The following is a 21,498-nucleotide window of genomic DNA, read 5'->3' as shown; positions in this document are numbered from 1 at the left end:
TTTTGTTTTTGTTGCTGAGTTTGTTCTTGTCTGTCTCCTTTTATTAGGATGTAAGTATCCTGAGGGCAGACTTCCGTCTGCTTGTTCACAGCTGTGTCACTGGTGCCTGGGAGAGAGTGGGTAATCATTTAAGTACTGATGAAGGAGTAATTGAAAACAACCTGAAAAGTGGATGGATTCTTCGTTGGCATTTCCCCAGCATTCTGGGCGTGACAGAGGATAGGTAGCATTCAGAATGATTCGCTATATACTAATAGCTGTTTCCCATTCCTCAGTTTCTCTGTTTGAAGAACATAAGGACATTCCTCACGGCCTGTTGCGAGACGTTTGGAATGAGAAAGAGTGAACTCTTTGAGGCGTTTGACTTGTTTGATGTCCGTGACTTTGGAAAGGTAATTACATTTTATTTTTTATGTATTTTTAAACTCAAGAACATTTTATCAAATAACTGTTGTTTCTTATCTTGAAGTAGGACATGTGACTGAAGTGGTATCTGCATTATGTAGTTAAATTTTACATGTAGGTGGCTTAGCCAAAAAAATAATAGCAACAACTGTCCAAATGAGATTGGAATTATTATTTTTTTAAATTAAAGCAGTATAAGGGGAGTTTTTTTATCCAGAGGTAACTTTTCCTGTTGGTTATCTCGGAGGGCAGGACTACTATTTCCCATCTTTTAGATAGTTCGTTGGGCTGTCATGACTGAGGACCAGTATTCTTTCCCTCCAGTCTTCTCCAAACCTGAAAGGCCTCTAATTTTTGGAAGTTGAGAATGTTCTGTTGCCTGTTTTGGCATTTGGGTAGGTGACTTGCAGAACACATGAAATCGCTGAAATGTTTGAGATTGTTGAGTAACTCCTATTGCTTGGATTTCAGCAGATATATGTTAGATTGTTAGATTTCAATGATATTTGTCACATGTAAATTGGTTTTAATGTTTGCTCTTATTACTTATATGTACACCAGGCACTTGTGTATAATAGGTGACTTCCTTTCAAAAGAATCAAAAGTAAAAAGATAGAAATCAAGCTTTTAAAAGTTACATGCATTTGTTTTGAAGTGATTGGGCATAAAGTTAAACTTCTTGTGTCTGAGAAGCCATAAAAGAGTCAGGCAGTTAGGTAACCCCTGATGTCATAATTGCATTATGAAAATAAGCAGGGAAAAACCTAAAAGATCTTGAGAAGTTTGCTCTTACTCTGATAATTCAGGGGCTAGTATCTCATCAAAAGGCTGTTTGAGAGTGACACTTCATTTGATTTTTAAGATGTAATATTTTTTATTATACATCTTTATTGGAGTATAATTGCTTCACAATGCTGTGTTAGTTTCTGTTATATAACAAAGTAAATCAGCCATATGCATACGTATATCCCCATATCCCCTCCCTCTTGAGCCTCCCTCCCACCCACCCTATCCCACCCCTCTAAGTGTAATATTTTTATTATAAAATAAAAAGCAAACCATGGATTAGTTTGCTTGACAATGGGAATAGATAACACAAACTTGAAACAGAAATGTAAAAAATTTGATGCTGACATGCAGCAAGTATGGGGAAGCCAACCTACCCAGGGAGAAAGAAGGCGTGGGTTCGCTCTTGGTCACTTCGTGATCTGGACTTCAGCAGTCTTCTGCATCATCAGACCACCTTCCCGCTTAGAAGTCTGTACAAAAGGAAATGGGTATAAAGATATGGTTTTTAGGATTCCTCTTTCTCTGGCCAGCTGTGATTTAGTTGTCTTGAGGTCCAAAAAAGTGATGGAGGATAGCATATGGTGATAGTTACAAGGAACTGAAAACCAAGCCTCCTTGTAAAGAAGTGGTGGCACATTTGTCTATGGCCATGAAGTGAAGCCATGAAGACAAAGAACAATCAGAGAGAATCCCAGGTGAGGTGGACAGTCCTCTAAGCTGTTGGCCCAGAAAAATGCCTTAATAGCTTATAAAGATATCTTTTGCTGTTCTTTGACCTTTCCTCCTAGTTTTTAAAAAAAATCTTCTTTGATTTTCCTTTATTTCCTCCGTCTCTTTTGGGGAAATGAAAAAATGAAAAGTCTTGACTTTTTAAAGCTTTTCAAAAAGTTCTTCATTTTTTTTTTTGTTCGAATTCGCACAAAATGGTGTTAAGACTGTGAAGTCATAAAAAGTGTTTAGAAATGCATGGCTTTGTTTTAGTGGAATAACATTGCATGCTAGCTTCCTGCAGTGGAAGCTTTGTAGGAGAGTTGAGGTTATAGAAAGTTGAATATAAAGGAATTAACCGTATGCTTCTCATGGGTAATCATAGTTCTGGCTTCTTAAAATATTTTGGCAGTGGTAGGTCTGAAACAGAATTAAACCTGGGATTGCGGATAGAACTTGATCCTATATTTATCACTTTAAAATTACATACATTTTTGCTACTGACAAGATTGGTGCAGCTATCTCTTCCGAACTGTATTTGACCTAAATGAACAACTGAAAATTAAAGAATTTAAGGGGCTGTTCCATAATTTACCAGTATTATTGCTACTAAGCATAATCTCTAAGCCAAACCACCAATGCCACCACTTATTGAACCCTTTTGATGTAGCAGATATCTTTTCAATCTTCAAATATATTTTTTAATCCTTATAACAACCCTACAAGGTGTACGTACCAGTATTATTTTCCTCCTTGTACAGATAAGCAAACCTGTGTCTGAAATCCACATATCTAGTAGAGATTGGAGCAGTGGTTTGACCCCAGATTTGACTGGCTCTCCACTGCTGCACAACAGAGCAAACATTCCCGTAGCCAGTACCCTGGACCAGCATGGGCCTAAGTGCTTTGCAAGTATTGACTCAATTCTTTTATCAGTCCTACCATGTAGGTTCTAGTATTGTCCCCATTTACAAATCCTAGATTGTAAGTGATGGATCTTGGACAATTCATGCAGTTTAACTTTTTTTTTTTTTTTGCGGTACGCGGGCCTCTCACTGTTGTGGCCTCTCCCGTTGCGGAGCACAGGCTCCGGACCCGTGAGCTCAGCGGCCATGGCTCATGGGCCCAGCCGCTCCGCGGCATGTGGGATCTTCCCGGACCGGGGCACGAACCCGTGTCCCCTGCATCGGCAGGCGGACTCTCAACCACTGCGCCACCAGGGAAGCCCCAGTTTAACATTTTTAAGTTAAAAAAAATGAGTAGGTTGCTAATTTAGAGACTAAGTAATTTCTGGGATTGTGAATATCAATTTTAGCAGGATGTAGACAGGTTAGTTTCTCTCTGTTCCTTGAGGTGTAATTAAATTTTTTCAATTAATTTAAAATGAAAAATATCTCTGTCTGCTCCCTGTCTTAATTCATACAAATAGTAAATCTAGGATCCATGTATACTTGGTACCATTTCACCTAGGAATATATTAATTGCAATAACAGTATCTAATTTTTTTTTAGCATTTTGAAGCTTGGAGAGTGTTTCAGATCACTGACCTCATTTGATTCTCATAATAGTCTTGTGAAGGAAGGAAGCAAGTGTTCCCAGTTTTCAGATGAGGAAACTGGGAGGTGGGGAGGTTAAGTGGTGACTTCAAGTTCTCCTTGCTTGGGGATGGAGCAGGATCTGGCGCTCAGGGCTTCTGACTTCCCAGCCCTCTGCTTTTCTTGTCCGCTGCCTACGTTTTGGACCTCACTCCTGTGTGGATGCTTGCTCAGGGAAAAGGATGAACTCACAGGAGAAACACCAAAGGAACATATGAAATTAAAAAGCACAAGTGATCTGTCACTTGGAATCTAATTATACTTTATCTTTAGAAAGAGAGGAAAGATTTAGGATACTGCATGAGTTATATTTAGGATACTGCGTGTGTTAACACGAATGAATGATAATTTTCCTTTTCACTAATGAGATAATGAAGAGCACACATCTTGGGTGCTCTAAAAGGGCTTATGATAATTTTGCCTTTCAGTGTTAACTTTAATTTCTAGTATTGAGCTCTTTACCCACTGAAAATAGGGTATTGATTTTAATTCAAACTCATATGGCAACAAAAATTAGAATAGTTCTGAACACTTTCTGTACTTTGGTTAAAAATCACGCAGGGATGGAGAATGAGTTTAGTAACTTGAACTCATTCAGGAGTCAGCAGAGAGAGGCCTTGAGGTTAAGTCTGACTCTCAGGATTGTTAAATACAGTTGGCCCCCTTGAACAATGGGGGTTTGAGCTGTGTGGGTCCACTTACAGCAGATATTTTTTCAATAAATACTACACGATCCGTGGTTGGTTGACTCTGCAGATGCAGAACTGTGAATACTGAGGAACCTTATATATGGAGGGCCGACTAAATTATACACGGATTTTTGACTGTGGGGAGGATCTGTGCCCCCAACACCTTCCCGCCCTCTGTTGTTGAAGGGTCAACTATGCTGAATAAGGTTCCCGCCAGAGGTGGAGTCCTGGCCTCAGCCTGCTGAGTCTTCTCCCTGCTCTGAGGTGGGAGGAGCTTAAGTGCCCTTTTAAGAGCCTTTACCGCCTCTCTCTGCCTTTGGGTTTATGTTTTTGTGTGATGCTGAAAAATCATTACTTTCTAACTTTTCAAAAAGATGGATCCTTTTCTGGCTTTCTAGTAACAACAAGAACAAAAAGTAAAATCTTATTAGTTGACCTCTCTGCTTGAGAAATATAATTAAAAAAAAATCCTTTCCCCCCAGGAATGTTAGAAATTATTAATTACTTTTTACGTTGCAACAAGATCTGTAAATTTGCGCACTTTCATGCTGCATATAAAGGATTTTCCGTTCCTCTGTTCAGATTGTCATTTTCTGATTAACACTTTTGTTGTTTGGAAACATTTCCTGCTGAGCTGTCTGTTGGCACACTTACAGTGCAGAAACACATGGGATTTTTCTTTAATGAGAACATTTCTAGTGAGTAACAGAAATCAGGCTGCTGCTGCTGTGCAGATGAGTGATGAAGTCAGTTCCTTCCCCTGGCAGCTCTAGGTGGACATAAGGGCCTACTTCCCGCTACCCACAGATGTCACGTCTGTTGTTTCAAGTGTTGTAAAGCACCTGACAAGTGTAAGGTGATATGTTTTCTTGAATCAAAGAGAATCACAACTGGCTGAAGGTAGTTCCAGCTGGTATTAGTAGCAGTAGGATAGTTTCTATGTGTTCAGGTTCAGGACAAGCACTGTCTAAAGGAATTCAGAGCATTGGCTAAGGTGTGGCTCAAGGATTCAGGTAAGAACATTAATTGAGAAGGTGGTGTCGTGTTTTGGCTAAGAATAAGAACATGGTTTCCGAGTTGGATTGCAGTTTGCACTCCTTATGGCATGTGATCTTGCGCAAGCTACTTAATCTCTTTGAGCTTCAGTTTCCTCATCTATAAATTGAGGTTAGGTGAGAAATGAAATGATGTATGTAAAGTGCTTAAAAAGAGTATCCAGGTCCAAAGTGTGTAGTACTTGGTAAATATTAGCTGTTCTCACTCTTATTGTTACTATTATTACAACTATAACTACTGGTGTTAATGGGCTTCCGGTTCAGTGGTAAACATAGGAGTTGAATTTTGAATTGAATGCAAGAACTAATGATATTGGAGGAGCAAGCTTGGGAAATAAACTTTGTTCTTTCTACTGTGCTACAGCGTTAATCTATTTTATCCTGCATAGCTGTCTTTCTCCCTCCTTCTGTGACATTGGATCTCCTTTGAGAAAGCACCCTTTTCCCTTTGCCAATCATGTAATTTGGGTGGTTCTTTTTTCTTTTTTTTTTTTGCAGTACACGGGCCTCTCACTGTTGTGGCCTGTCCCGTCGCGGAGCACAGGCTCCGGACGCGCAGGCCCAGCGGCCATGGCCCACGGGCCCAGCTGCTCTGCGGCATGTGGGATCCTCCCGGACCGGGGCACGAACCCACGTCCCCTGCATCGGCAGGCGGACTCTCAACGACTGTGCCACCAGGGAAGCCCAGTTTGGGTGGTTTAATCAATTATAATATCCCATCCCCTTGGACATAGTGATGAGTTCGGGGATGGGGCAGGTCACTCAGGACCTGTATGATGGTTTAAGACATTGGCAGGGCCAGTTTTGTTTTTGCTCTCCACCTGCCATGGAACTGTGTGGATACGAGCCTTGGAGGGGCTAGGGCCATCTGGGAACCACATGTAGTTTCAAAACAGACCCAGTTCAGTGAGAGCAGAGCTGAGAAGGATCCTAGTGGTATCATGTGAGGCTGGACTCATGCTCTGCCCAAAGCCAAATACATGTATCTGTGAATTTTTCTGTGACATGAACCAAGACAGTCTTCCTTTTCTTCTTCCTCAGGCCAGTTTTCCTTACTTTTTCCAACCAGTAGTGAGAGAAATCTAAGTGAGTCACCTGGTTTTGTCCATCACATGATTTCAGTTGTGTAGATAGGTTAACCTTTCTTCTGTTACCAACGTTCCACACAACTTGGAAACCATTCTGTAGTGTCTCCATCTTCTGTCATATACAGAAGAGGAGATACGCAGAGTCATAGAACATCTCTGTTTTGCAGCATGTAAATAATTACATAGAAGGGCCATCGAGCTTCGTGGTAAATGCTTTCTCTTCCTTACCTTTGACCCAAGGAGTATCATAGATACTCTTCAGATTTGGAAGAGGCTCTGAGTCATCAGGCATCCTTCCCATGTTTGTCTGTGCTCTACAGGGTCAAGAAAATGGGCATGCATGCCTCTGCAGATGAGAACTCACTTCTTCCTGAGGCCCCCAGCTGAGTATATATATTTGGACCCTACAGAATGATTTGAAGATTGCCTTAAAACTTCAGGGTAAAAAGACTTAAAGAGGCTGCTAAATCCTTCACCTGGAAATGAATAGGGCTTCCTTTCTTCAATTTCTGTCTTATCTGTAATGCCTTATCATGTCTTATGAGAGTATTTACTCGGGATGTGTCCTTTATGTGTTTCCACTTTTTCACCCTTCCCAGCCTGAATTGTACACCTCAGGGTACATGTAGAAAGAAGGGTACAAGGACCTCTTCCTGCTCAGTGTGTACTAATACCCCAGGCCAGCTCCTCAGCACTTATACCTGGATGACTGGGTAATCTCCATATCCTCATTCCCCGCTTCCAGTCCTATGTGTATATTGGGAAGTGCACCCTCCAAAGTGCATTTCGTTGCATCCCAACACAGTGAAACTAGATACTTGAACATCTGTAATGATTTCCTACTACCTGTATATCTCTTGGCAATCTACCTGGGCTTTCCTGGTTATAAGAAAACGCTCCCAACCAAAGGCTCCTGAGCTTTTCTTGGGCATGGGTGGCCTCAGGGACCTCACCGTGGCATGGTTTGAAAGATCCTTATTGGCTACCGCATGAACGTTGATCAACAATTAGAAACATTTTTTCTCATATCCCTAGGTACCCAGCATGAATCATTTGGTATTTTTTTTATAATTATTTGTTTGATCTCCTACTCTTTTTAGAAGTTTGACATTTCTCTCTGAAAATATTTCCCATCCTAAATTATTCAGGAGTCTCTGGGGCTTTTGCGGTCATTTGGGCCCTACTCAGTCTTGCTTCGAAGCACCATGAGAAGCTCGACCTCCAGTCGATGGCCCACTAGCCTGGTGCTAGTGAAGACGGGCCCTGCTTGGTGGTGCCTTTGACAGCTCTGATACTGGCGTGCCCCGTTTAGCCCCACACTACCCAAGCCTACTTCCCGCCTTCCCCACAGCATTTTAGCCTCAGCATTGAGCCTGGCCAGGCCAAATTTCTCTAGCTGTGTAGCGAATTCTGTCTAGGAGCTCCTGATATCCTTTCCTGCCAGTGATCTAGGGTCAGGGCCTCCTTAGGCAGCCCCCACAGGGGTACCAACTTTCATTCTCAGAGCAGCATTCGGGATCTCTGGTCTTTCGTCCAAGGCGGCCCTGGACTTGCCCTGCAAATCAGCCAACTTTCAGCCTCCAGCAGACAGCCTAGCAGGGATACTGTGAAGAGTCAACCTCTGTCCACCCACAAAGGCCTCCTTTACTTTCCCCTGCTGAGCAGTAGGTGGCTTGCCTATATTTACATAACTAAGGGAGAGCTCTCCATGGATTCCTTCCTGAACAAAGAAAGCTTGTGCCAGGGCCTCATTTGTGTCTATTTAAGCTGAGACCCAGGAAACAGCTTCTAGCCTTCCCTAATGTGTATGTCTAGTTGGCTGTTAAGACAATTTCTGTGTCATTAGCAGTATTCTTCTCCTTTGCTTTTGGACAGAGCTGACTTTTTAAGCAATCTCTACATCGATTTCACTCTCTTTGATAGTATATTTCACAGGGGTCCTTAATACTAGGCAGATTTCCCCACTCTTACCACGTTAAGAAGCTGAGCCATGCAAGGCTCATTCTTTACACCTTAGTGATTATTCAGGCTCATTTTTTGGTCTGCTTTCTAACTGCTTTTGAGACAGTTCAAAAAAAATGTCACTGTTCTCTAATTTTAATACAGTTGAAAACTTCTAGAACAGCATTTCCTAAGCAACCCCATTGTCCTGAGAAATGTTAATAGTCTGGAGAAAATATTCTTGTTCAGATAAGTTTGGTAAACACTGCACGTTACATCCTCCCTCTACCTACGGGATATAGCATGATGAAGGCACTGAAAAGTCCTGAAGTGAGGAAAACAGTTAAACTTTTAATTAATCTAGGATTTCTCATATGTGTATGTGAGTAGCAATTTAGATATCCCATGATCACATCAAACTCACTGTGTATAAAACTGGACTACTTTTTTTTTTCCTCTTCAAACCCATTTCTATTTGGGTAAAGCTGTTCCTTTGTTCACTCTACCAGAAAGTAAACAGTTAAGGCCCCCATCACAAGGGTTATTGAAATGTCTCCCAAATCTGACTTCAGGTTTGAATCACTCCAAACTCATTTTCGGAGTAATATTGCAAAAATGCAAAGCTGATCGTGTTGCTCAGATGTTTAAAACTTGATAGTGGATCTCTGTTGCTTATAACAGAATAAAATCCAAACCCTTTTCAAGCCACACAAGGTTATTCATGATCGGGCTCCTTGTCTTGCTTTCCTAGCTCCATCACCCTCCTTGTTTCAGTCCCACCAAATTATCTATGTTGTCGTCATTCTCCAGATTAATATTTATTAATACTGTTTTCTTTGCCTGGATGCCCCTTCCTCTCCCTATCCCTCACCCCCTCATCTCCAGTGACTTAAAGATCACATACACACACACCACTTTATCCAGAGCTTGGGCTTTAGTTGGTTCTTGGATGTACTGAACCCTCCTGGGCTGACTCTGCTGACTTGTTCCTGCCCATTCCCTTCGTTCTAGCTGGACCTTCGTCCTCCTTCTGTGTCCTACAGATGTGTGGCCTTGGCACATTAAACAGGCTCTCTTCCTCCGCTCCTGAGACTTTGATCTCAGGTTTCACCTTCACCTGGGTTTCGCCTTCCCTGCCCATAGCTCCCTATGTGGGAGCAAGGCTGCTCAGCTTCTCAGAGCCTCCATGTTTTGATCTGTATGATGGCCCCAATGACGATCCCTACCTCACAGGATTGTAGTGAGGAGTGTGGATCACATCCTATGGTAAAGCAGTTGCCACAGTGTCTGGCAGAGGCTCAGTCAGTGGTAACTTCTCCTGAGCAATTCACCCATCGTTTCCTTCATTCTGCAAATGGTTGCATGCTTCCTCTGCTGGGCATGTGCCTAAGACAGGAGGGAAGGGGGCAGGGCACAACCACTAAAAGAATGCCACAGTCACTGAGGACACAACAAAAACTGGTTAGAACCTACTCAGCCCAAGGTGGCGGAGGATGGAGCCTCATTATACACTCATTGTAATACATTAGCTACATGACACACCCGCAGGTGCCAAGATATTTCCAAGGCTGCCCATAAAAGGCCAAAAACTGGGTGGTAGCCCAATTCCTGGAAATCCCTGCCCTTTCCCCAAAATAGTTGCAATAATCCTCCCACGCATTAGCCTGTGAAATTACCCAGCCCATAAAAATTGCCACACCTCAGGGCCCTCACCTCCTGAGACAGACCGCATCCTGCCTATGGAATGTGTATCTCTGCTTTCACTTTACTGTGGCTCACTCATGATTTCTTTCCTGTGCGAAGCCAAGGACCCTCACTTGGTGCCTGTCCCAGGGGTTCACGTGAGACCTGGGACATGATCATCTTCTCATGCCCCGTTTTCCTGCAACCTCTTTACAAAGGGTATTAATAAATCCACTTCTTGCCTATCACTTTGTCTCTCGCCTGATTCCTCCTGTGCCGAGGCACAAAGAACCTGAGCTTCCTTAAGTCCTGAGACAAGCTGTGTGGTTTTGAAACAGGAGGGAAGGGGGCAGGGCACAACCTTTAAAAGAATGACATAGTCATAGGACATGACAAAAACTGGTTGGAACCAACTAGGTCTAAGATGGTGGAAGATTCGATTTCCAGTGGACCTTGAGCCTCCTCATATGCTCATTGTAATACATTAGCATCTAAATGACACACCCACCAGTGCCATGACATATCTGAAGCCAACCAAAAGGCATAAAAGTGGGCGGTGACCCAATTCCTGGAAATCTCCGCCCCTTCCCCAAATAGTTGGAATAATCCTTCCACTGATTAGCTTATGAAATTACCCAGCCCATAAAAACTAACCACATCATATTTTGGGGCCTCTCACCTTCTGAGATGGCCCACACTCTGTCTGTGGAGTGTGTTTCTCCCAAGGCCGTTCTCGCCTTTTGAGACGGACCACATTCTGTCTATGGAATGTGTATCTTTCTAAATAAATCCACTTCTTACCTATCACTTTGTCTGTCACTGAATTCTTTGAGATGTGAAGAACCTGAACTTCATTAAATCCTGAGACCAGGTGTGTGATCTCAATTAAAAGACCGTGGGTTCAAGTCCCACAGTCTGGGTTCTGGCTGGGTTCCAGTCCTGGCACATGGGTTCAAGTCCCATCTGAGTTGTGTGGTTTCAGTTTCAGTTGGAAGATTGTGGGTTTGAGTCCCAACTGAGGCGAAAATGGGTTCGAGTCCTGGCACATGGGTTCAAGTCCCATCTGAGTTGTGTGGTTTCAGTTTCAGTTGGAAGATTGTGGGTTTGAGTCCCAACTGAGGCGCACCTGGGTTTGAGTCCTGTCCTAAGTCAGAGACTGAGGGTTCGAGTCCCATCTGAAGGAGTATGGTTTCATGGCCAGTGCTGCTTAACCACTGTGGACAGGTAGTCCCCTTCCCTCAAGATGCTGTTTAAGTTCAGGAAACAAAACAAGTAAAACATAAATAAATAAGATAATTACACCCAGTGATAAGTGCCATTAAGGAAATAAACAGTAAAATGATGAACGACTGGAGGAAGTTGTTACCGAACCAAACTTCGGTCTGCTCACCTGCCTGCAATAAACTCACTCTACGGACACCTGGTTGTGGTGAAGGAAAGTGCAGTGTTTATTGCAGGGCACCAAGGGAGGAGTCCAGGCAGCTAGTCCTCAGAACACCGGGGACTCCTTGGTGGGATTCAGGAAAGCATTTTTAAAGGCAAGGTGAGGGAGGGGAGTCCCAGGGTTTGTGCACAATTCTCTGACTGGTTGATGGTAAGGTAACAGGGCTGTGTGAGAGGGGTTGACATTATCACCCATTAGGCCCCGGTAGGCTTAGGGGCTACATGCTCATGGTCATCAAGTAGTTAATGTCTTCCATTTGGTGGGGTTTTTGCATCTGTAAAACTACTCAGGAAATGTGCATCAGTTACCATTATATTATCTAAGTACTTCACAGAGGGGCTAAAGCAGAGGATATGGGGGAGGGGTCTGTCCTGGGAAGGCCCCATAGAGTCCTGCTTGGTTACAAAAGCCACATTAGGGTGGAACGAAGGACCCCTTTGAAGTACTGGAGACCCACTGGGAGAAGGATACCAGTACTACTGCCTATTTATTCACACTGAGTTTTACATAACTTGTAAAGCACATTTTAACTAGATTCTGGTCCCACCTCTTCCAGCAGAACCCTTTGGGATGGTCCTTTAACTTGACATTTTGTCAAATCTAAAATCCCTCCTAATTCTAAAATGCCACTTATTGGTAAAAGAATATGTACACATAGTATTTCATAAAGTAATGTTTTGCTTTGATAGTTCTTAGTTGTGTAATCCTCTCTGAAAACACCTAAGCTTAGGATTTTTTTTTTTTTTGCTAAGGTCTACTTTATTTTCAATAATATTGACATTCCTTTAAAATTTTGAGAGTTATGAAGACTTAACTGTACATGTGATTTGGAGAGATAAAGACGTTATAAAGAGATAAAAGCATGATAAAAAAATATTGCTTTGATTTTGCATCCTCTCTTTGTATTGCTATAAGAATGTTATTTCCAGAAATGGAAACCTAGTTTGAGAATTGAAACTCACCTTGTCTTTGCTGTCTCCAGGGTTCCTCCTGAAACTAAGACTGAATCTTTGGGGTAGGTTTTTTTTTTTTTTTAAGTTCTCTCTATTAGATTCCTAATATACATGTAAATATTCACACAGATATGGGTTAATAGATATACCAAGATAAAGTATATGTATCTACAAACATGTTGTCTGTAGTAACTTATTTAATGAACCTTATGCTTATAAGTGTATGCATAAACATAATTCATGATTTTTATTTTGCATATATTAAGTACTGTATAGCTAGACATTGCAATTTCTATCACATGATGACATACCTGAACCTCATTATACTTTTAGTTAATGTTGTTTATATGTAATTTAAGCTTTTTTTCTTTTTTAATTCAGTCACAAAAATTATAATCATACTCATAATTTAAGCTTTTTTGAAGAGGCTTTTAAACCAAAGTAGCAAGGTAAAGGAATAAGACTGTGTGTACTACTCAGCATGTATTTGGCATGCTTTTAATCCTTTTTTTTTTTTTTTTGGCGGTATGCGGGCCTCTCACTGTTGTGGCCTCTCCCGTTGCAGAGCACAGGCCCCGGACGCGCAGGCTCAGCGGCCATGGCTCACGGGCCCAGCCGCACCGCGGCATGTGGGATCTTCCCGGAACGGGATACGAACCCGTGTCCCCTGCATCGGCAGGCGGACTCTCAACCACTGCGCCACCAGGGAAGCCCTTTTAATCCTTTTTAAGGAATGCCCCCACACTGCAGATTATATAAGTAATTAAATAAATTATTACAATATGACATGCTAAATGCAGTAATTGACAAAAGATGGTGTGGAGGAAGTCAAGGAAAGGGATCAGCTCATCCTCAGTGTGGTTAAGGAAGGCGCCTTAGAGTTTATCCTCATGCTTCATCTAGGCAAAAAAAATAGGAGGCACTGCTGCTGACTCTTATTTATTAGGCACTTACCAGTGCCATGTTCTTTTATTACCATTGTACTCTATCCTCACAGGAACCCTATGATGTTGGTACTTATCTCCATTTTATGGCCAAAGAAACAGGCTCAGAAATATAAGAAAAAATCATAGCTTGTAGGTGATGGAGCATGGATCTGAGTCAATGTCTAACTTCAGAGGCCACAGTCTTAATGATTTTACTGCGCTGCTTCCAAGCAGAAGTGGGGAAGCATCTTCTAGATTGAGGGGCCGTTAAGTAGGCAGATATAGAAGGGGGAATCCATCTGGAATGTTTGGGATTCTGCAGAGAGTCATCCTAGCGTGAGTTAAGATGCAACTGGGGTGAGCTGCATCTCGAGGTCCCACAGAGATTGGGGCCATGGTGGGAGGGCTCTTGAGTCTTGAAGGGTGTGCATTGATTCTGATGAAGGGCGAGTGAGTGGTTTTAGCAGAGAGACAAGAGATGACCCACTGTGCACTTGAGCCAAGCATTCCGTCAGTTGACGGGGGAGGCTGTACTGGATGGTTGTAATGGCAGCGGTTGGAAGAGCAGATGTGAGACCCAAGCAGTGTGGTTGAAAAGTATGCAGACCTTTACTAGAGTGACAGCAAGATGGGCCAGAGTTTGAGAGCTTTGTGATGTTTAGGAAGTGATGTGACCCATGAACGGGTAAGGATAGAGAAGAGAGAACATTGACTCCTGAGCTGCTCCTGGATGACTGGAGGGGAAGTAGAGTTCACTGCAAGGGGGAAATAATGGAGCAGGTGCAGCTGTAACTTACTGTATATGTGTGGGTTTAATGCAAAAGAATTCTAATGGCATTTCTAACTAACTTTCTGTAGATATATTTTGCAACCCAGTAGGTATTTTGTCTGTCTTATTTTTCAAAGGTCTTTTTTTTTTTTTTTTTTTTACTATATTTGACCATTCTAAATTTTCCCTGTATTTCACTTTTGATGTTTTTTTCACTTGCTGATTATCTAGGGGAGGCTTAGTCTCTGGTAGAACACTTAAAAACCTTTTTTTTTGGCTTCATGATTTCTTTTAAAAATTGAATTTTTTGTAATAGCAAGCTTTCTAGGAAAAGTGTCCGCATTTCCAAGGCTGTGGCAAATACACGCAGATTAGTATTCACATTCTTATTCCTAGCTTAGCTGTTGAGCCATGTCCCATCTCAGCTGTGTTCTGGGATCCTTAACCCTGTCACATTGGTTTAAAGGTCGGGTACAGTTTTTCCAAGTTACATATGGAGTTCATTGAGTCTAATTTGCTTTCAAACAAATTGTTATTGTGAGTATGACAGTTGAGAATTCCACAAGGAGAATTGGTTAACCCCAGTGCATGATATCATAATAGCCTGTACAAGCAGCAGTGATGCAAAACCCTTGGCCTTTAGTCCTCAACTATTGAGCCTGTGTATTTCTTCTCAACAGGATCTTCTAGAAAAGGAGAATGTCACTTTCCATCTTTACTTCTCGCTGGTTTTTTTTAATGGCTTACGCACATCTGTAGGAATAAAGGAGTGCTGGCATTTGCTTTCCCGGCCCAGGGAGCAGAGCGTGTGGGTGGAGCAGGATGAATGCTCTTGTCTGCACAGGGTTAGCGGAGGAAGTGCGCCTCAGGAGCATGACGGGCCCCAGAAAACAATAGGGAACAGTGCTTGGCAGTCACTGCAGCTGTGTGGAGTCCGGCCACACAAGCTTCCTCCGGATAGTTTAGTATCTGAGTCACTTGTTTTCCACCTAAAGCACCTGTGTCTTCGGAGGACTGCATTGGAGAACTATTGATGGACTAGGGGCCTTTCTCTGGTTTGCCTCAGTGCCCATCCTCATGCCCTCTGTGTGTGAAAAGTCCTGCTGAATCAACATAGTGTCTGAGGACTCATAGTGTCGGGACAAGCCAGGGCGTAGAGCAGTCAAAAATCATCGGGTTAGAATGAATGAATGGCATTTAAATCTTCTGGAGTATTCCCCTGGAACTGTGTGCGTGTGTGCACACAGTCAGTTTCATACTAAATGTGCTTCGTGACCCTAGGAAGGCTTTATCTTGCTACTTTCTTCTTACGTTTCTGTGTAAAGGGTATAGGATCGTGCTTGCTGCTTCTGAGTGGGCAGGTACCTTGTAGGTAATTTCTACTCTTGAAGTTGTCTTTTTAAAGTAGCTGCCTACTCATAATTCATCTTAGACAATGATCACCTTAGAATGGTGGTATTATGATATGGGAGGATATAGTGCACCATTTTTATTGGTTTGTCTAGGTCAAGTTTTGATGATGATTGATAGCATTGGCATTGGATTGGGTAAAGTAATAAAAAGAAAAGTTGCATAGAAGGCCAGATTCAGATTAGAATTAACTCTGTCTATGAAGTTTAACATTCCTTTGCTAAATCCCTGCTGATGTTTTTCTAATAGCCTATTCAGTTTTGGGGAGGAAACAGCAGATGAATGTTTATTTATTACTGCCAGATGATGATGTACAATTTCTTAGGGAACTAGTAGTTGAAAATTTCAGAGCATTGTAGTGAAACTACTACAAAATATGATAAAAGGGAGATGATATTAATTAGCATTTGTTTTCCAAAAGATCACTAAGGGTTTTTCATGTTTGTTGTAACTTGGATTTTGGTCAGTAGACTGCCCCTAAGATTTTCATAAGAAAATAGATATTTAGGTAGATAAATAAGCAATCAAACACATATATCCTTTTTCCTATACTGTTTTGGGTCCATAGTTTTACTCCCTTGTACAGTATTTGGAAAGTTCCAAGTGAAGGCCCAGAAATTCCCTAAGAAGCAACAATTCCAGTTATAGATAATGAACTATTTAGAAAATCATCACTAATGATAAATCATAGTCTACCTACATTTTCTAGTTATTGATCCTGGAGCAGCATAGAATTAATTTATAAATATTCTGTAGGAAAATCCTTCAAATACGTGAATCTGTAGAAAAATCCTTCCAATACGTTAACATTGTTTTCATGCTCCTCTGTCTTTTCTTCTTTAAATGAAATAAGCATAATATCCTCAATTCCTTCCTTTTTGTTTATAACCTGCTCACGTTTAAGAATAATTTGAGACACCTTACCATGGCAACACATATAAAACAGAGCAGTTAAAGATTAAAACATTGAAAATTGAAAGAGATTAGAAGCTCTTTTGAGGAAGGGACACTGTCATCATACCGACTAGTTTGAGGATTGCATTTATCTCTCAGCTGTCCTGAAGTCAAGGAAAAAACCCAATAAATGAAAAAAGTGAGCTTTTGAATTGGCCTTAAACCTTTGTGCCTGGTGGAATTTGGAAAAAAACAGAATAAGCCCATGAATTAAAAAAATATATATTAAGGAGATAATCATACACACAGAAATGTATCAATAGAAAGACCACTACAGTGATCACACTCATATATCCACTTTTCAAAAGTTGTTAACATTTGACCATATTTGCTTCTTCTAGTATTATTATATAAACATAATTTCCTATTTTTCCTGAACCATTTCAAAGAAAATTAGAGGTAACCATCATGCATTTGTCTCCTAAATATTTCAAGCTTTATAAGGCTATTTCCTATGTAGCCATAATAATCTTTATTGCACATAATATGAATAATACTTCCCTGATACCACTAGACCATATCTCTTATTATATCTGGACTATACTCAGATTTCAACAGTTACCCCTAAAATATCTTCTATAGCTGGTTTCTTTGAACCAGGATTGAATCAATGTATTTGGTTGTTGTCTCTTAAAGAAAAATGTTTTCTTCAGTTTTATACATATTTTGTTTTGTGTTTAATTTTCTGATAACCTACCAAAGGTGATGATCATTTCTGATGGGTTTTTATTGGACTAAAACTACTGTTCTTTTTTTGATTGAGAGTCAGGCTTGAGTTTTCTGTAATCTAGGGCATTTTTAAAAGCCTTGGCTGCATTCACTAAAGGAGGGGCTCAGTAAATGTTTTCGTTAGAATCAAATAACTTAAGTCCAATAATGGTAAACAACTTGCAAGTATTTTAGGACTGCTATTATGTACCAAGCTCTGAAACAACCATCCGGCATTATTCAATATATTTTTATATAGAGTTTCAAGTACAGTGAATATACTGTTGTAGACAAATAGATTGATTGGTAAAACATGTTCTTTTGTCAGGAAACTCAAGAATCCTTGAGAGAGTCATGGGCACTTGAGTTCTAAGATTTTTATCTGGCTCAAAAAATATTATCTAGAAAGGATTTAAGCCATTCTGACCTTGTCAAAAATGTCAGTGTTCTTATACAGCCCTGCGTGAAAGAATCCTATACTATCAAGAACATTTAGAGAGTTGGATGTCATATTCCTACCCATGGGATTTTATTTCCATGGAGAGTTGACCCAAATATTATTATGTATGGCTCACAATTCCAGGAAATTCTGATAGAGAGGTTTCACTGTTTTTATTTTTCCTTGCATGGTATTATATTTAAATTTTTCTTAGATTTTTGTTTTAAGGAATGTATTAAAATTTCAAAAGCAATAATTTTGAGGACTAGATTAGAGGAGAATAGAATAGTTCTTAGGAAGAACTTATATGTCAGTGGTACCATATGTCAGTCTCAAAATAAAGGTCATGTTTTAGTCTTATCCCCTTAGTAGCAAAGAAATGGAAACAAGGGGATTTTCTTATAACTGGGTGGATTTCCCCCCTTTAATTTAAATTTTATTGTTGTTATATTAAGAGTGAGTTACTACATTGACAAGAATTACCAAAATTTAAGTCATAAAATTTTGGACTTCCTTGGTTATCCGGTGGTTAACACTCCATGCTTCCACTGCAGGGGGCATGGGTTCAATCCCTGGTTGGGGAAGTTCCACATGCTGTGCGGTGTAGCCAAAACCAACCAACCAAAAACAAAACCAAAACCAAACAAACAAAAAGTCATAAAATTTTATAAGCATATCTTCTTCATTATAGGGCCAGTGTACTTGTAGTTTATTCAGGATAACCCTTTGTCTTCCTGTGTTATTACACATCATTTGTTAAATACATAAAACCTATTCCTACTTTGAGTCTTGTCAGTGATATAATGTAATAGTTATATCCTTTTCTTTTCCATGAAAAATTCCCATGTAATCCATACAATCTTATTTGACATTCTTTCTGTCTCTAGTACCAGCTGATCTAAAAGGAATCTGGAAAGCATTCTTCATTCTGCCTTTAGGAAGTGCAGCACAGTGTTTGGTAAACACTTTTTCTGAGATGAGAATCAAGCACAGTCAGTCAGTAATTTCCCCCCTTTCCTTCTGCATTCATTTTGAATAATTCATGAAAAAAGATTTTAGTTTTGTTGCAGAAAAAAAAAAATACCACAATGCCCAGATGTGCCAAAAAAAAAAAAAAAACCCCACAAAATACCCGCAAGAAGCTTTACAGCAATGAAACAGCAGTTGAAAAAGTACTGAAATATAAACTCTTCTACACTTGATATCTTCCTGTTCCTAAACCTTCACTATTCATTATGATGGAAAATATGTTACTAACTTTTAAAAGATTCAACAAAATCCCTAGTTTAGGGATTATTATTTAGGATTTCTAATAAGAATAGTAAAACAATAGGGATGATGCTAATTTATTATTACATGTCAAAGGAGATACGCTTTTTTGGGGGTGTGTGAGAAAAGAATAAAAGTAACACATTAGCAATTTAATAATAACAAGGCAATCTTTACCTTCGTATATAGCTCCTCTTTAGTGCATATATTTATATCAGTGAAATACAAATTTGATCTAAGTGAATATAGGCATATAGGGTGATTAAAATATGAAGGCAAGCAGGATTTCAGCAATGATATCAGCTAATTAACCAAGAAAACCAATTTATCTACTTTGTACAGTTTCTGAGAAGATTAAAACAGATAATGTTGTATGTAAGGTCTTTACTATAATGCCTGACATGTGAATGTGTGCTAGAAAAATGTTATTGATGAAATATATGTTTAAACATAATTAATTGGACAGAGGCAGTTCTTTTTGTATATTTACATATTGTTCCTCTATCCTAAAATGAAACCTTTCTTTTTTTTCCCGCATTCGCATAATTTTTATTATAGTATATTGTTATAATTCTTCTATTTTATTATGACTTATTTTTTTCTTTCTTTTTTAAAAAAATTAATTTATTTTTTGCTGCGTTGTGTCTTCGTTGCTGCACATGGGCTTTCTTTAGTTGCGGAGAGCAGGGGCTACTGTTCGTAGTGGTGCATGGGCTTCTCATTGAGGTGGCTTCTCTTGTTGTGGAGCACAGGCTCTAGGCGTGTGGCCTCAGTAGTTGTGGCACGCCGGCTCGGTAGTTGTGGCTCATAGGCTTAGTTGCTCTGTGGCATGTAGGATCTTCCCAGACCAGGGCTCGAACCCATGCCCCCTGCATTGGCAGGTGGATTCTTAACCACTGTGCTACCAGGGAAGTCCCCAGGTGCCTTCTTAAAAACCGTTACAACCCAAGCTTCACCTTCAAAACATACATGTTATGGCCAACACGAATCCCTGGCAGAGGCCTTCCAATACCCCTTCTGCAGGTTCAACTCATTAGGTTCAAAATATAGATGATTTTTTTTTTTTAGTTTTTTTAAAAATTGAAGTATAGTTAATTAAAGATGTTGTGTTAGTTTCAAGTGTACAGCAAAGTGATTCAGTTACACACACACACACATATATATATATATATATATGCTTATTTAAAAATTAGCAGCAGCAGCTACCTTTGTTTTTGGAAGATTTTTAATCGCAGTTTCAATTTCATTACGTGTGATTGGTCTGTTCATATTTTCTGTTTCTTCCTGGTTCAGTCTTGGAAGGTTATACCTTTCTAAGAATTTGTCCATTTCTTCCAGATTGTCCATTTTATTGGCATAGAGTTGCTTGTAGTAGTCTCTTAGGATGCTTTACATTTCTGCAGTGTCTGTTGCAACTTCTCCTTTTTCATTTCTAATTTTATTGATTTGAGTCCTCTCCCTATTTTTCTTGTTGAGTCTGGCTAAAGGTTTATCAATTTTGTTTATCTTCTCAAAGAACCAGCTTTTAGTGTTATTGACCTTTGCCATTGTTTTCTCTGTTTCTATTTCATTTATTTCTGCTCTGATCTTTATGATTTCTTTCCTTCCACTAACTTTGGGTTTTGTTTGTTCTTCTTTCTCTAGTTCCTTTAGGTATAAGGTTAGATTGTTTATTTGAGATTTTTCTTGTTTCTTGAGGTAGGCTTGTATTGCTATAAACTTCCCTCTTAGAGAAACCTCTCTTTCCACTACAGTTTGTATTTGCATCAATTTGAGATCAAAGTTATACATTTAACTTCTCTGAGGAACCAAATACGTGAGTGATGAAAACATAAAATGCATAAAATGTTTACTACTGATTGCTCAGTAATAACCAGTAGCCATAATTCATAACCCATCTTGAAGTATATTATATATAGCCTGAACCATATGAAATTGCTAATATTTGACGAAAATTGCAGTTTGTGTGGTTTAACATAATATTTTGGCTCTAGATGGCTTATGAAGAAAAGATGATTGTTTTAAAATGAGGGCTGTCAGTGTAGACGATGTTCATATCATCTTTGTATAGTTCATATTTTCTACATGCCTTTTTTTGGGGGGGTGTAAAACTAGAACCAAATGAGTATATGTTGTAGCAAGTGTGGTTTTCCTTTAACATAGAGGGGAACTTGGAAACAGTAACAGTATTGCTTCTCTTTGTGTAATAGAAAAATAAAATCTTGGAATTAGTCAGGAGACCTGGGTTTGGTGTAATAAAGAGTTCTCCAGTTCTGTCTCTTATGATTGTTTGCCTTCTCATTTGTTACATTATTTCTTGGCTAGTCAACAAAAATTTAGTGTTGCTTCTTTATTTGGAAATCCAAATTATCATAAATTGGGCTTGCTTTTAAGAAGCTGTGTGTATTAATTAACATAAGGTCTGTATTCATCTCCCTGATTCTTTGTGAAATTTTATTGCTCTTTTGATAAATGAATATACATTTGTAATTACTGCTTAATATTATGTCTGCCCTACCAGATTTTAATTCCCTCAAGAATAATGATTTGTAGAGTCAAAGATAGGGAGTTAAGTTTTCTTCTAAGCTTTTTTTTTCTGGAAAAGAAAAAATATTCTAATATAGGAATTTAGGATAAGAACTGTGGAAAACATTTTTTGCTGTTCCCCATGTT

General features: G+C 39.8%; 1 protein-coding gene across 2 annotated transcripts in view; it reads left to right on the top strand.

Moving 5' to 3' along the window:
• Window positions 1–21,498, top strand: part of VAV3 (vav guanine nucleotide exchange factor 3) — a 395,503-nt gene that overhangs the window by 84,056 nt on the left and 289,949 nt on the right. For both annotated transcript variants that reach the window (XM_079939290.1, XM_079939289.1), the window contains exon 2: window positions 276–392. In XM_079939290.1, coding sequence (XP_079795416.1) covers window positions 276–392 — 117 coding nt within the window. The remainder of the gene's footprint in view (window positions 1–275; window positions 393–21,498) is intronic.

This window comes from Stenella coeruleoalba (genome assembly GCF_951394435.1).
Source record: "Stenella coeruleoalba genome assembly, chromosome: 1".
Lineage (NCBI taxonomy): Eukaryota > Metazoa > Chordata > Mammalia > Artiodactyla > Delphinidae > Stenella > Stenella coeruleoalba.
This window is presented reverse-complemented; position numbering and strand designations above follow the sequence as displayed.